This window comes from Dendrobates tinctorius, unplaced genomic scaffold, assembly GCF_039654945.1.
Source record: "Dendrobates tinctorius isolate UK_male_01 unplaced genomic scaffold, ASM3965494v1 ptg000320l, whole genome shotgun sequence".
NCBI lineage: Eukaryota > Metazoa > Chordata > Amphibia > Anura > Dendrobatidae > Dendrobates > Dendrobates tinctorius.
In genome coordinates this window covers 1,341,836-1,354,965 of record NW_027361987.1, presented here as the reverse complement: position 1 = coordinate 1,354,965, position 13,130 = coordinate 1,341,836, and the positions used below count along the sequence as shown (strand labels likewise).

At 41.3% G+C, this 13,130-nt stretch overlaps 1 protein-coding gene across 1 annotated transcript; it reads left to right on the top strand.

Moving 5' to 3' along the window:
- Nucleotides 1-439: 439 nt before the first annotated feature.
- Nucleotides 440-12,691, top strand: LOC141073945 (uncharacterized). Its single transcript, XM_073561476.1, has 3 exons — nucleotides 440-807; nucleotides 918-1,016; nucleotides 11,340-12,691. The coding sequence occupies exon 3, from the start codon at nucleotides 11,394-11,396 to the stop codon at nucleotides 12,357-12,359; it is 966 nt and encodes a 321-aa protein (XP_073417577.1). The 5' UTR covers nucleotides 440-807; nucleotides 918-1,016; nucleotides 11,340-11,393; the 3' UTR covers nucleotides 12,360-12,691.
- Nucleotides 12,692-13,130: the final 439 nt, after the last annotated feature.

The following is a 13,130-nucleotide window of genomic DNA, read 5'->3' as shown; positions in this document are numbered from 1 at the left end:
CAGGAAACCCAACAGTGTCATCTGGCTCAACAGTGACTGCTTTGGGTATTGTATTGCTGTATTTTGCCGCTGTGACTATTGTCCTTGATGGCACTGTTGGGTTTCGGGCTAGATATATTCTAGCAGGAAACCCAACAGTGTCATCTGGCTCAACAGTGACTGCTTTGGGTATTGTATTGCTGTATTTTGCCGCTGTGACTATTGTCCTTGATGGCACTGTTGGGTTTCGGGCTAGATATATTCTAGCAGGAAACCCAACAGTGTCATCTGGCTCAACAGTGACTGCTTTGGGTATTGTATTGCTGTATTGTGCCGCTATGACTATTGTCCTTGATGGCACTGTTGGGTTTTGGGCTAGATATATTCTAGCAGGAAACCCAACAGTGTCATCTGGCTCAACAGTGACTGCTTTGGGTATTGTATTGCTGTATTTTGCCGCTGTGACTATTGTTCTTGATGGCACTGTTGGGTTTCGGGCTAGATATATTCTAGCAGGAAACCCAACAGTGTCATCTGGCTCAACAGTGACTGCTTTGGGTATTGTATTGCTGTATTGTGCCACTGTGACTATTGTCCTTGATGGCACTGTTGGGTTTAGTGATAGCATATGTCGTGCATGAAACACAATTGTTCATGTTGTTGGTTTGTTTTTCCAACAGTGGACAAAGTCCGCTCGATCAAGGACCGCTTCAACAGTGATGTTTGTGCTGAGGGCCAGGTTCGCAGTGGATCTGCGTCAAGGACAAGAACAAGATACCATCACTATCACGCGTTGCAGTTCCTAAGTCCGGTCCTTGCCACCAGATCGTAAGTATTATAATTTTTGGGTTTTTATTTATATTAATCTGTGTTTTTCTAATCCACAGCTGATGCTTCTTGTAAAGGCATGATAGTAATGATTTTCCTTTCTTCCACAGCACCTGGAGCAGCACCCTGCAACCTGGCCCTGGAGCGGTCCTTCATCGGACGTCCTCTGACCTGTCCCAGCCATCCGACAGCCAGGAAGCACCTTGCAGGTCAGCCACACAGACAGCTAGTGACCAGGAAGCTGGTCCATCAGGTGTTCCCCTGTCCCAGGTCTCTGCCACTGGTTATGCAGGCACTACCTGCCAGCGGCAGAGGGCCTTGGACAGGAATGTCTTGCCTGAGTTTATGCACTTGAGCGAGGCCTTTAATGCCAGACTCAAGTCGCTGTCCGACAGATAGGAAAGCGGTTTTTCACTCATGGAACGTGGTTTTAACCACATGCAACACCGCTTCCTTTCTGTCGAACAGCGCCTTGACTGTCTGGAGGCCGACCTCAACAGACCAGCGCACCATTTTTTTAGTAAGATTGAAAAGGGCATGGCGGAACACCTTAGTCCTGAGCAACAGCTGATTGTGCTGCAGGCCTGCAACAATGCTTTCTTGCAGGCTATGCAGCATAATCGGTATGGGCAGCAGTCAGTGGTGTCATTTCCACCTGTGCCACCATTGACTCGCTTCACCTCACTACCGACTTGTGCTGCATACCACTGCACGGACACCTCTATTCAAAGCCAGGACACCCACCGTTACACCACCACAAGTCTGAGTGCAGCTGGTCACTTCACCAACACCACCATGGCAAGCGCTGCTCCTGTCTGGAGCACCACCGCCACCCCCATGCATGCTTGGAGCACAGCCACCACTACGCAAATGTGGAACAGCCCTGCCACAAACACTACAACATGTAGTAGCCCTGCCACCACCACTCCGCAAACCTGGACCATCACTGCCGCCACCAGTCCTCCTGCAAGGACGAGCACTGCCACTGCCACCACAGAGCATCAGCAGCTGCAGCAGCAGCCACAGCAGCAGCCACAGCAGCAGCAGCCACAGCAGCAGCAGCCACAGCAGCAGATGGGGGACCCACATTCGTTATTTGCTCCAAGTTCAATGCGCCAACAATCAAGGCGGGCATTGGGCCCAAATAGGTCCAGGCAGAAAAGTTTGTGTAAACAAGCACTTCGGACCAATGTACCTGAACCTCTTTCATCTCCTCAACCTTTTCTACTTCAAGTCCCATAACTGGACTCCCTTCCCCCACAAGTTTTGTTGCCCCTTCCCCTAGAACACCTTCTTCAACTGTAAGTTCTTCATCTTCCCTGCATACCCCCAACTTGCAACCATCTACCCCCAAACGCAGAAAAAAATAAAGTTTTGTTTAATTTTTCTGTTTCAAAATAAATTAAAATTTCTGGTTCACCATAAGTTTGATTAATGTTTTTGGCGCCGCTCACACACACTGCACCGTACACACAATGCGACTTTAACTTTGCAAGGTGTCATAAAAAATGTTTGGAGGATTGGCTGTTTTTACCATCCTCATTTCACTTACTGTGATTCTAGGCAAGGGGGATTATTGATATACCTTGTAATTAACAACATACTCTTGTGTGTTGAATCCACTCATGGGTAAAATACACATCATATGTTAAATACCAAGGCCTAGTATAGTCATACCAAGGCCTAGTATAATTGTTAAATACCAAGGCCTAGTATTATAACTAGAGTTTTAACGACTAGGATCTGGTTTTCGGGCCAAAAAAAGGCAAGTTTATTGAGAAACATTTCCACAATGGGAAATAAAAGTTGGAATTGAGCTGATTACATTCATCCACTCAATGCAGACTTTTATTCCCCATTGACTTGCATTCGGGTTAGGTTTTGAACAAATCCTTTTTTAACACTAGTTGTACAAGTTTCATTTGAAAAAAATTTGGTTTCCTGAAACCCGATCCTACCAAAGTCGCTCAAATGTCATAATCATAACTATTTATCTATCAATCATGGCCTGGTTATATTGATCAATCATGGCCTGGTTAATACACATATCATATTTAACCTGCAGCTTTGCTTACGTACCAATATATTTCACGCAGACTAGCGATGCTGCATTTTAACTCATATGTGTATTTACCTGCCCAGGTGTGAGAACATCATGAATTCACAGGTATACATGGGAATTTTTTTATTTTATTGGAGTGTAAAAAGCATAGTGCACTCGGTACTGGTAGCAAATCAGGTTTTTTATTAACATTAACAAACAAAAACATTTACACCATTTCATCTTGCCAGTGCACCCGTCCTACATCAGAGACAAAGTAGACCGCAAATTGGTCCCTCATTTGGCCAACTTCAACGGATGACCTGAGAGGGTGCTGAGTGAATTCAGGCAATGGGTTAGGAGCATCATCATGGAGTTCAAAGGTCGGGTGCTCTTTAGCTATCACAAAATTATGTAGAACCACACAGGCCTTCACCACCTCATCGACTGTTTCAAGTTTAAGATTAATGGCTGTGCCGAGAATTCGCCATCTTGAGACAAGAATCCCAAAAGCACACTCGACAGTTCTTCTGGCCCTGGTCAGCCTGTAATTAAATATTTTTTTGGTGTGGTCCAAGTCCCGGCTGGAGTAGAGTTTCAATAGGTTTGCGCACATTTGAAAAGCCTCATCCCCAACCATTACAAAGGGCAGTGGCGGAGCTTCGGTGTGGGGAAGAGGCCGTGGCATAGGGAAATTAAATTGTTTGCCATACAACCTCCGGCCCATGTCTGAGTTTTTAAAAGCCTGTGAGTCATTACCATGGCCAAATGCTCCAATGTCCACTGCTACAAACATACATCCGGCATCCGGATGTCTTCCAGGTGCAAAAATTAAAGATGTGTCTGACAGGATATCAGGACTCTTCAGACCTACAGATGACTACCCATTCCTGCTACTACATGTGGGGACAAATGACACGGCAAGAAATGACCTGGAAACCATCTGCAGAGACTTTGAAGACTTAGGCAAGAAAGTGAAAGAACTGGGAACGCAGGTGGTCTTCTCTTCCATCCTCCCAGTGGATGGCCATGGAACAAGGAGGTGGAATAAGATTCTGCAGGTGAATAACTGGCTACGTCGATGGTGCCATCAGCAACGATTTTAATTTATGGATCACGGAGAGAATTACCTTTACGATGGACTACTTGCTAGAGATGGGGTGCACCTTACGAAGACTGGAAAACATGTATTTGGAAGTCGCCTTGCTACACTTGTAAGGAGAGCTTTAAACTAGAACAATATGGGAAGGGAAGCAAAAGACCAGAAAAAGCCATACACCTGACAAATGCTATTGAGAACTCTGCTATTAGAAGTGGAAAGGAAGAACAAAGACGAAAGAATCTAATTAATAAAAATATTGGAGAAAGAGAAACCAATCACAAACTATAATGTTTCTATACTAATGCACAAAGCATGGGCAACAAACAAGGAGAATTGGAACTACTAACACAGGAAAAGAAATATGATGTCATTGGAATCACTGAAACTTGGTGGGACAATACACATGATTGGAATACAAGACTAGAAGGATACAACTTATTTGCAAGAAACAGACTTGATAAACGAGGAGGAGGTGTTGCATTGTATGTTAGAAACGCGTATATCTGCACAGAGATTGAAGCTTCAGAGGGAAGAATACAAGGATAGAACAATGGAAAGGACACCATTGTAGGCATTTACTACAGGCCGCCTGTGCAAGCTGAAGATATGGATGAACTCTTTATGCATCAAATGGCCAAGTTCTCCAAAAAATATGACGTAGTTGTCATGGGAGATTTCAACTATCCAGACATTTGTTGGGAATCTCTCTCAGGCCAAACTAACAGGTCAAGGAAATTCTTATCCTCTCTTGCTGACAACTTTATCTTCCAAAAGGTAGGGGAGAAAACAAGGGGAACTGCTACCTTGGATCTAATCCTTATAAACAGGGAGGAAATGGTTGAGGAGGTAAAAGTGGCTGGGACCCTAGGAGGTAGTGACCATGCTATTTTAGAATTTTGGATAACTAGAGGAGGAAGACCTGTGAAGACTCAGACGTCAAGGTTAGATTTCAGAAAGGCAGATTTTAAGGGATTCAGAAAGAGAATTGGAGGGATCCAATGGCTGGATATCCTTAAAGACAAAAATGTCCAGGAAGGATGGGAAATTGTTATGATTGAGTCACCGAGGAGGAAAAAACAAAACACAAGCTCAGCCCAGAAAATCAGAGAGGTTGGAAACTAGCGGATTGCAGACCCCTAATCCTATCACACAACTAGCAGTAGCCGTGGAGCGTTCCCACGGTGATCCTAGACACCTCGTCACAGCCGGAGATCTAAATAAGCCTAAAGAGAGAAAAGGGAAAAACTGACTGCCCCAGAGCAGACCCCAAAGCAATAGGCAGCCCCCAACATATAATGACGGTGAAATAAGATGAAAACTCTAACACAGATAGAAAGATAGGTTGAGCAAACGATGGGGCCCAAGCTAACTAAAAAGGACAGGACAGAAAAGCTGCTGTCTGCAATCCGAGAAAGCCCTGCTAAAAATATTACCAACACAACTAATAAGCAAAAAGGATCCTGAAGTCACTAGACTTCAAACCCTATATCAGCACTCAGAATATTCTGAAAGCAGAGCAAAAGAGAACACTGATCAAGGAATAAGAATACAGCACATCCCCAGCCGGGGATGGCTGAACTCAAAAAACAAGGTAAACAAAACCAAAACTAATAAGTTCAATAGCAGAGCAAAAACTTATCTTTGAGAAGCAGAAATCAGACTGGTCTCCAAGAATCCAGCAGAGAAATCACCAGCCACTCAGAAGGGCGTCGGCTGCCTTATATCTAATCTGAAGTTCCTGTTACCCAGTCACAATCCACCTGATCAGGTGTTTGATTTCTTTCATCCAAATCAGCCTCACTACATTCCTTCACCAGAAGAGGGTGATCCTCGGACACAAACGGTGAATGTACAGATAAGCTCAATACAGAAAATCTTGAAAAATGAAATTCTCAAAGCACAATTGTTAACAATTCCGAAAAGACGGAAGAATAGGAAGCATTTAAGGAAACCAGGATGGATGAACACAGAACTTAAGCACATGCTAAAAAGGAAGAAAAAAATGTTTATAAAATGGAAAGAGGGAGGCATATCTAAAGAAGAATATAATGCTGCCTGCAGAACCTGCAGGGCACAAATCAGATTATCTAAAGCTGAAAATGAATTGAGGCTTGCAAGAGATGTCAAAAGCAATAATAAAGGATTTTGGGGATATGTCAAAAGGAAAAGAAAAGTCAAAGATGCTATAGGATTTTTACAGGATGAAAATGATGAAATGGTAAGACAGGATGTTGAGAAGGCCGAAATTTTAAATTCCTATTTTGCATCTGTTTTCTCTCAGAAAGGAAATGTAACATCAACTGTTCTTCACTGTCCTATTAAGGGAATAGAAGAATCCAGGATATCTATAAACAGAAAGAAAGTGAGGAAACACTTAGCTAACCTATATGAATTCAAGTCTCCAGGTCCAGATGAATTACACCCCAGAGTACTGAAGGAGATAGCAGAAGAAATTTTTGAACCCCTCTCCATAATCTTTGAAAATTCTTGGAGAACAGGAGAAGCCCCAGAAGACTGGAGAAGAGCAAATGTTGTTCCTATCTTCAAAAAGGGGAAGAAGGTGGACCCAGGCAACTCTAGGCCGGTGAGTCTGACTTCTATACCAGGAAAGATGTTTGAACAAATTATTAAACAACATGTATGTCAGTACCTGGATAAGAATGAAGTGATTAAACAGAGTCAGCATGGGTTTGTAACTAATAATAAGTCATGTCAGACTAACTTAATTTCCTTCTATGACGGAATCACTGATTGGATGGATCAAGGAAATGCTGTAGATATATTATATCTTGACTTCAGCAAAGCATTTGACAAAGTATCTCACACAATCCTTATTGAAAAAATGACTAAGTATGGAATGGACAAGGCAACTGTTAGGTGGATTCATAACTGGCTTAGTGATCGGACCAAAAGAGTGGTCGTAAATGGCTGCACATCCAGTTGGACGAAGGTCTCAAGTGGGGTACCACAGGGCTCTGTCCTGGGCCCTGTATTGTTCAACATCTTTATCAATGATTTAGATGAAGGAATTGAGGGTAAACTGATTAGATTTGCTGATGACAAAAAGCTAGGAGGGATAGCTAATACTAGAGAAGAGAGAGAGGATTCAAAAAGATATAAATAAACTGGAGAAGTGGGCAGCAACTAACAGAATGGTTTTTAATAGGTTAAAATGCAAAGTACTACATCTGGGCAATAAAAATGAAAAAAGCATATACAGAATGGGAGGAATAGGGCTAAGCAACAGCACATGTGAAAAAGACTTGGGTATACTAATAGATCACAAACTGAATATGAGTCAACAGTGTGATGCAGCAGCAAAAAAGGCAAATACAATTCTAGGATGTATTAACAGAAGCATACAGTCTAGATCACGTGAAGTCATTATTTCCCTCTACTCCTCTTTGGTCAGACCTCATCTGGAATATTGTGTCCAGTTTTGGGCACCACATTTTAAAAAAGACATCAAGAAACTGGAGCAAGTTCAGAAAAGAGCGACCAGAATGGTGACCGGTTTGCAAACCCTGTCTTATGAGGAAAGATTGCAGGATTTGGGAATGTTTAGTTTGCAAAAGAGAAAACTGAGAGGAGACTTAATAGCAGTCTACAAATATCTAAAGGGCTGTCACATTGTAGAAGGATCAACTTTATTCTCATTTGCACAAGGAAAGACTAGAAGCAATGGGATGAAACTGAATGGGAGGAGACACAGATTAGATATTAGAAAAAACTTTTTGACAGTTAGAGTGATCAATGAGTGGAACAAGCTGCCACGAGAAGTTGTGACTTCTCCTTCAATGGAAGTCTTCAAACAGAGGCTGGACAGACATCTGACTGGGATGATTTAGCGAATCCTGCTTTGAGCAAGGGGTTGGACCAAATGGCCCAGGAGGTCCCTTCCAACTCTACGATTCTATGATTCCGAAATGGCCATGAGTACTATTGAAAAGTACTTTTTGTAATTATAGTACTCAGATCCAGTCCTTTTGGGCTTGATTATCCGGATGTGTTTACCATCAACAGCTCCCAAACAGTTGGGGAAATTGCAGCCTGTCCAGAATTTGTCAGCAATTTCCATCCACTTTTCAGTGGTGGGCAGGGGCATAAATTCTGGACAAAGAACATTCCAGAGAGCCCGGCAGGTGTCCGCAACAATTCCAGACAAGGTAGAGATTCCAATACGGTACTGGAAGTGGAGTGAAGATAGGGTTTCTCCAGTCGCCAGGAATCTGCAAAACAGAGAAAGAATTAAAATTAATATTTCTGTATATGGTTTTGTAAAACTATAAAATAAAATATTAGTACATTCACGAAAAATAATTAGCCAAGATTTTGAATAGTACATGTAAAAAAAAAAACTATCAGACCCAACCACTTGGTTTTTAAAAATATTACGTGCCGTAATGTCACCAGTAGCCGTTCCTCAGGAGGAATCGCACGACGGAACTGTGTGTCCTGTCTCCGTATGGATTCTTGGACACGACCAAGCAAATCCCTGAAGCTTTCTTGGGACATCCGGATATAATCTGTTAATTTCTCTGGGTTTGCCTGTAGCTCACTGTAGAGGGTGTGGTATGCGCCATGGCTCTCCCGGAGTTCAACAATCGGATGTATCCACATACGCCACCGCTGCCGTCTTCACTGCCTCTCTCTCTTCCTTTGTTCATGGCAAGCAACTGCATACGCCTGAGCCATCGCGATGTCCAAATCCAAGTTGAAGTGAAAACTCTTCCAGCGCAGATCCATGTTGACACGAGAAAAATCAAGCAAATGTGAAGAATACTGTAGACAGAGTCTATATATTAACATACCACACCGCCACTGACGTCCCATTGGTCGGGTGTGTTGGCAGATTGTTTTTTTTTTTTTTTTTGGGTGTGGACAAACAATCTTGAAAAAACGCATATGCACTAAAAACGCACTAAAAACGCATACAAACGCATAAAAACGCTGCGTTTTTTCCTGCATGCGCTTAAAAATGCTTGAAAACAATGCAGCGTTTGTATGCGTTTTTTCCATGCGTTTTTATGCGCAAAAAACGCGCAGCAAGAAAACTCAAGTGTGAAAGTAGCCTGACAGAATAGTCAAAATCCCCATAAAGTGATTCCATTTTATAAATGAATTCACTGAGGGTTATAATCTATATACATGTGGTCAAAATTGTTGTTACCCCTCATTTAATGACAGAAAAACCCACAATGGTCACAGAAATGACTTGAATCTGACAAAAGTAATAATAAATAAAAAATCTATGAAAATGAACAAATGAAAGTCAGACATTGCTTTTCCACTATGCTTCTACAGATTTTTAAAAAAAAAAAATAAAATACATGAAATGGGCCTGGACAGAAATGATGGAACCCCTGAAAATAATGTGACAAAAGGGACATGTTACATCATGGTGTGTCCACTAATTAGCATCACAGGTGTCTACAATCCTGGAATCAGTGAATGGCCTGTATAGAGGGCTACAGATACTCACTGTGCTGTTTGGTGACATGGGGTGTATCACACTCAACATGGACCAGAGGAAGCGAAGGAAAGAGATGTCTCAGATTAGAAAAAAAATTATAGACAAACATGTTACAGGTAAAAGTTAAAAGACCATCTCTAAGCAGCTAATGTTCTTGTGAGTACAGTTGCACATATTATTCAGGAATGTAAGCTCCACGGGACTGTAGCCAACATCCCTGGACGTGACCGCAAGAGGAAAATTGATGACAAATCAAAGAGACGGATAATATGAATGGTAACAAAAGAACCCAGAAAAACTCCTAAACATATTAAAGGTGCACTTCAAGCTCAATGAACATCAATTTCACATTGCACCATCCATCAGTATATGAGCCAAAGTGGACTTCATGGGAGACGACCAAGGAGGACACCATTGTTGAAAATAATCATAAAAAAGCCAGACTGGAATTTGTCAAACTACATGTTGACAAGCCACAACGCTTCTGGGAGAATGTCCTATGGACAGATGAGACAAAAATTGAACTTTTTGGCAAAGCACATCAGCTCTATGTCCTCAGACAGAAAAATGAAGCATATCACGAAAAGAAGACTGTCCCTACTGTGAAACATGGAGGAGGCTCTGTTATGCTCTGGGGCTGCTTTGCTGCATCTGGCACAGGGTTTCTAGAATGTGTGCAGGGAACAATGAAATCTCAAGACTGTCAAGGGATTCTAGAGAGAAATGTGCTGCTCAGTGTCAGAAAGCTTGGTCTCAGTCGCAGGTCATGGGTCTTGCTACAGGATAACAACACAAAACAGACAGCTAAAAACATGCAAGAATGGCTAAGAGGAAAACAATGGACTATTCTGAAGTGGCCTTCTATGAGCCCTGACCTAAATCCTATTGAGCATCTTTGGAAAGAGTTGAAACATGTCGTCTGGAAAATGCAACCTTCAAACATGAGACAGTTGCTCTTGAGGAGTGGGCCAAAATACCTGTCGAGAGGTGCAGAAGTCTCCTTGGCAGTTACAGAAATCGTTTGATTGCAGTGATTGCCTCAAAAGGTTGTGCAACAAAATATTTTAGTTAAGGGAACCATCATTTCTGTCCAGGCCTATTTCATGAGTTTTATTTTTTTAAATTCTGAGGAAGCATGGCTGAAAAGCAATGTCTGACTTTCATTTGTTAATTTTGATAGATTTTTTATTTATTATTGCTTTTGTCAGATTCAAGTTATTTCTGTGACCATTGTGGGTTTTTCTGTCATCAAGCGAGAAGTACCAACAACTTTGACCACGTGTGTAGGAGGAGTGAATATTTTGACTCCACAGCCACTTTCCAGAAATGAATACGCAGTGGATGTTGGAGAGTGAAAATCACACATTTGCCATTTTCTTACCCAGCACATAGTGCCCAGATTGTGCTCCAGGAGACACACACCGCAAATTAAGCAGATTCTTCTCACTATAATATTACTAAATACAGGGATCCTAAATGTTGTTTGCACACACTGCAAGACTCCGAAGTGAGAGCGGATTTTGCTGGATTGGTTTATGGAAACCTTGTTGCTTTTCAACAGCCTTTGAGCCACTAATAGTGTGGGAACCTCTGTTTTTCCATTGACAGATGATGGACCTGAGTGGGGACTTGTTTTTTGTGAGATGAGAATTGGTATTATTTTCGCCCACATAACATTGATTGGTTTCTTTTTATTCAATATTTGGGAGGCAGAATGAACAAACAGTTGAACACCGCACACTACTGGCTCATCCAACAAGGTTTTCTATTAGACTGTGAACTGTCATGGTCTTGATAAAAATAAATAAAGTTTTTTACATAACTTGCCATTTTTATGGACAGTGTAAGCAGAAATGTTCAAAAATATAAAACTGGGATATTTTATTAAAAATAATAATTGTATTTTATCTTAGCAGATGACTGTACCAGGAGATCAGAGGGACAGCTGACATCTTCAATTTTTAAATCTCATGATCTTGAGATCCTACAAGATACAACTGAAAGTGATTGATATTACTCCATATATACCATCATCCATTCACAGCAAAGATCTGTTATCTGATCCTATGAAACAGGTCCCATCTTCAGATTCATTACCGACTACTAAAGAAAATCAAAGTCACAAAAGAGGCAATAAAAAACAAACTGCTCCTACAGGAAAGAAGTCATTTTCATATTCAGACTGTGGGAAATATTTTACATGGAAATCACATTTTGTTAACCACATGAGAATTCACACAGGGGAGAAGCCTTTTTCCTGTTCAAAATGTGAGAAATGTTTTGCACGTAAATCACATTTTGTTACTCACCATAGAACACACACAGGGGAGAAGCCTTTTTCCTGTTCAGAATGTGGGAAATGTTTTAGCAATAAATCAGATTGTGTTAATCACCATAGAACTCACACAGGGGAGAAGCCTTTTTCCTGTTCAGAATGTGGGAAATGTTTTGCACGTAAATCACATTTTGTTACTCACCAAAGAACTCACACAGGGGAGAAGCCTTTTTCCTGTTCAGAATGTGGGAAATGTTTTAGCAATAAATCAGATTGTGTTAATCACCATAGAACTCACACAGTGGAGAAGCCTTATTCTTGTTCAGAATGTGGGAAATGTTTTGCACGTAAATCACATTTTGTTACTCACCAAAGAACTCACACAGGGGAGAAGCCTTTTTCCTGTTCAGAATGTGGGAAATGTTTTAACAATAAATCAGATTGTGTTAAGCACCAGAGAATCCACACAGGAGAGAAGCCTTTTTCCTGTTCAGAATGTGGGAAATGTTTTAACAATAAATCAAATTGTGTTAAGCACCAGAGAATCCACACAGCAGAGAAGCCATATTCATGTTCAGAATGTGGGAAATGTTTTAAATGGAAAATAAGTCTTGATAGCCATCAAAGAACCCACACAGGGGAGAAGCCTTTTTCCTGTTAATGTGGGAAATGTTTTAACCAGAAAGTGCTTCTTGTTAGACATCAGAGCAGTCACACAGAGAAGCTTTTTTCATTTTCTTAATGTGGAAAATGTTTTACTTGGAAATCAGTTGTTAATAAACATCAGAGACTTCACATGGGGAGAAGCCTTTTTTATGTTCATAGTGTTGGAATAATTTTAACCAAAACTGAATCTTCTTAAATGGGTTGTCTCTTGTCATTCCTCATGTTTGCTGACAAAAGGATAAAACTAAACTTTATTCCAAATGTAAAACTGTACCCATAATTCACCCCCTGAAGGTTAGTCAGTAGGTGACTAATAGAAAAAACATGTACCCCACAGTTCAGTATATAGGGTGAGGTGACGTATACACACTCACTCTCCAAGCCTCTCATTTCTACGGGTTTCATCGTCCTCACCAAAGGTGACTCATCAGGAGACTATTTAATATTGACCTACATTCAAGCGAGACTAGACAAAAAAAACTAAAATCATGTATCATGTTATCCGAAACAGTCAGAAAACTAGACACATATTGGCAGATCCCAGACCTCAAACTATATACTGTGTAAGTTTATAAGCTCCTCCAGTGTCAGGAATAGATAGAATGTGACAATACAGTATAATTCTTGTGTTTTCCTCCTATAGGGACTGCCCTAGTTTGGTAATGTAACTGCTGTTAATTAGTAGTGCAGACAAATTGTCCTAGACTAAACTCAGTCTTCAGACGGCCCAATACGTACCACTCAGGGAAAACTTACCTGCTCCAAA

Excerpts from the sequence above, each read along its gene's own strand:
- LOC141073945 (XM_073561476.1), top strand. The coding sequence starts at position 11,394 with ATGATCTTGAGATCCTACAAGATACAACTGAAAGTGATTGATATTACT.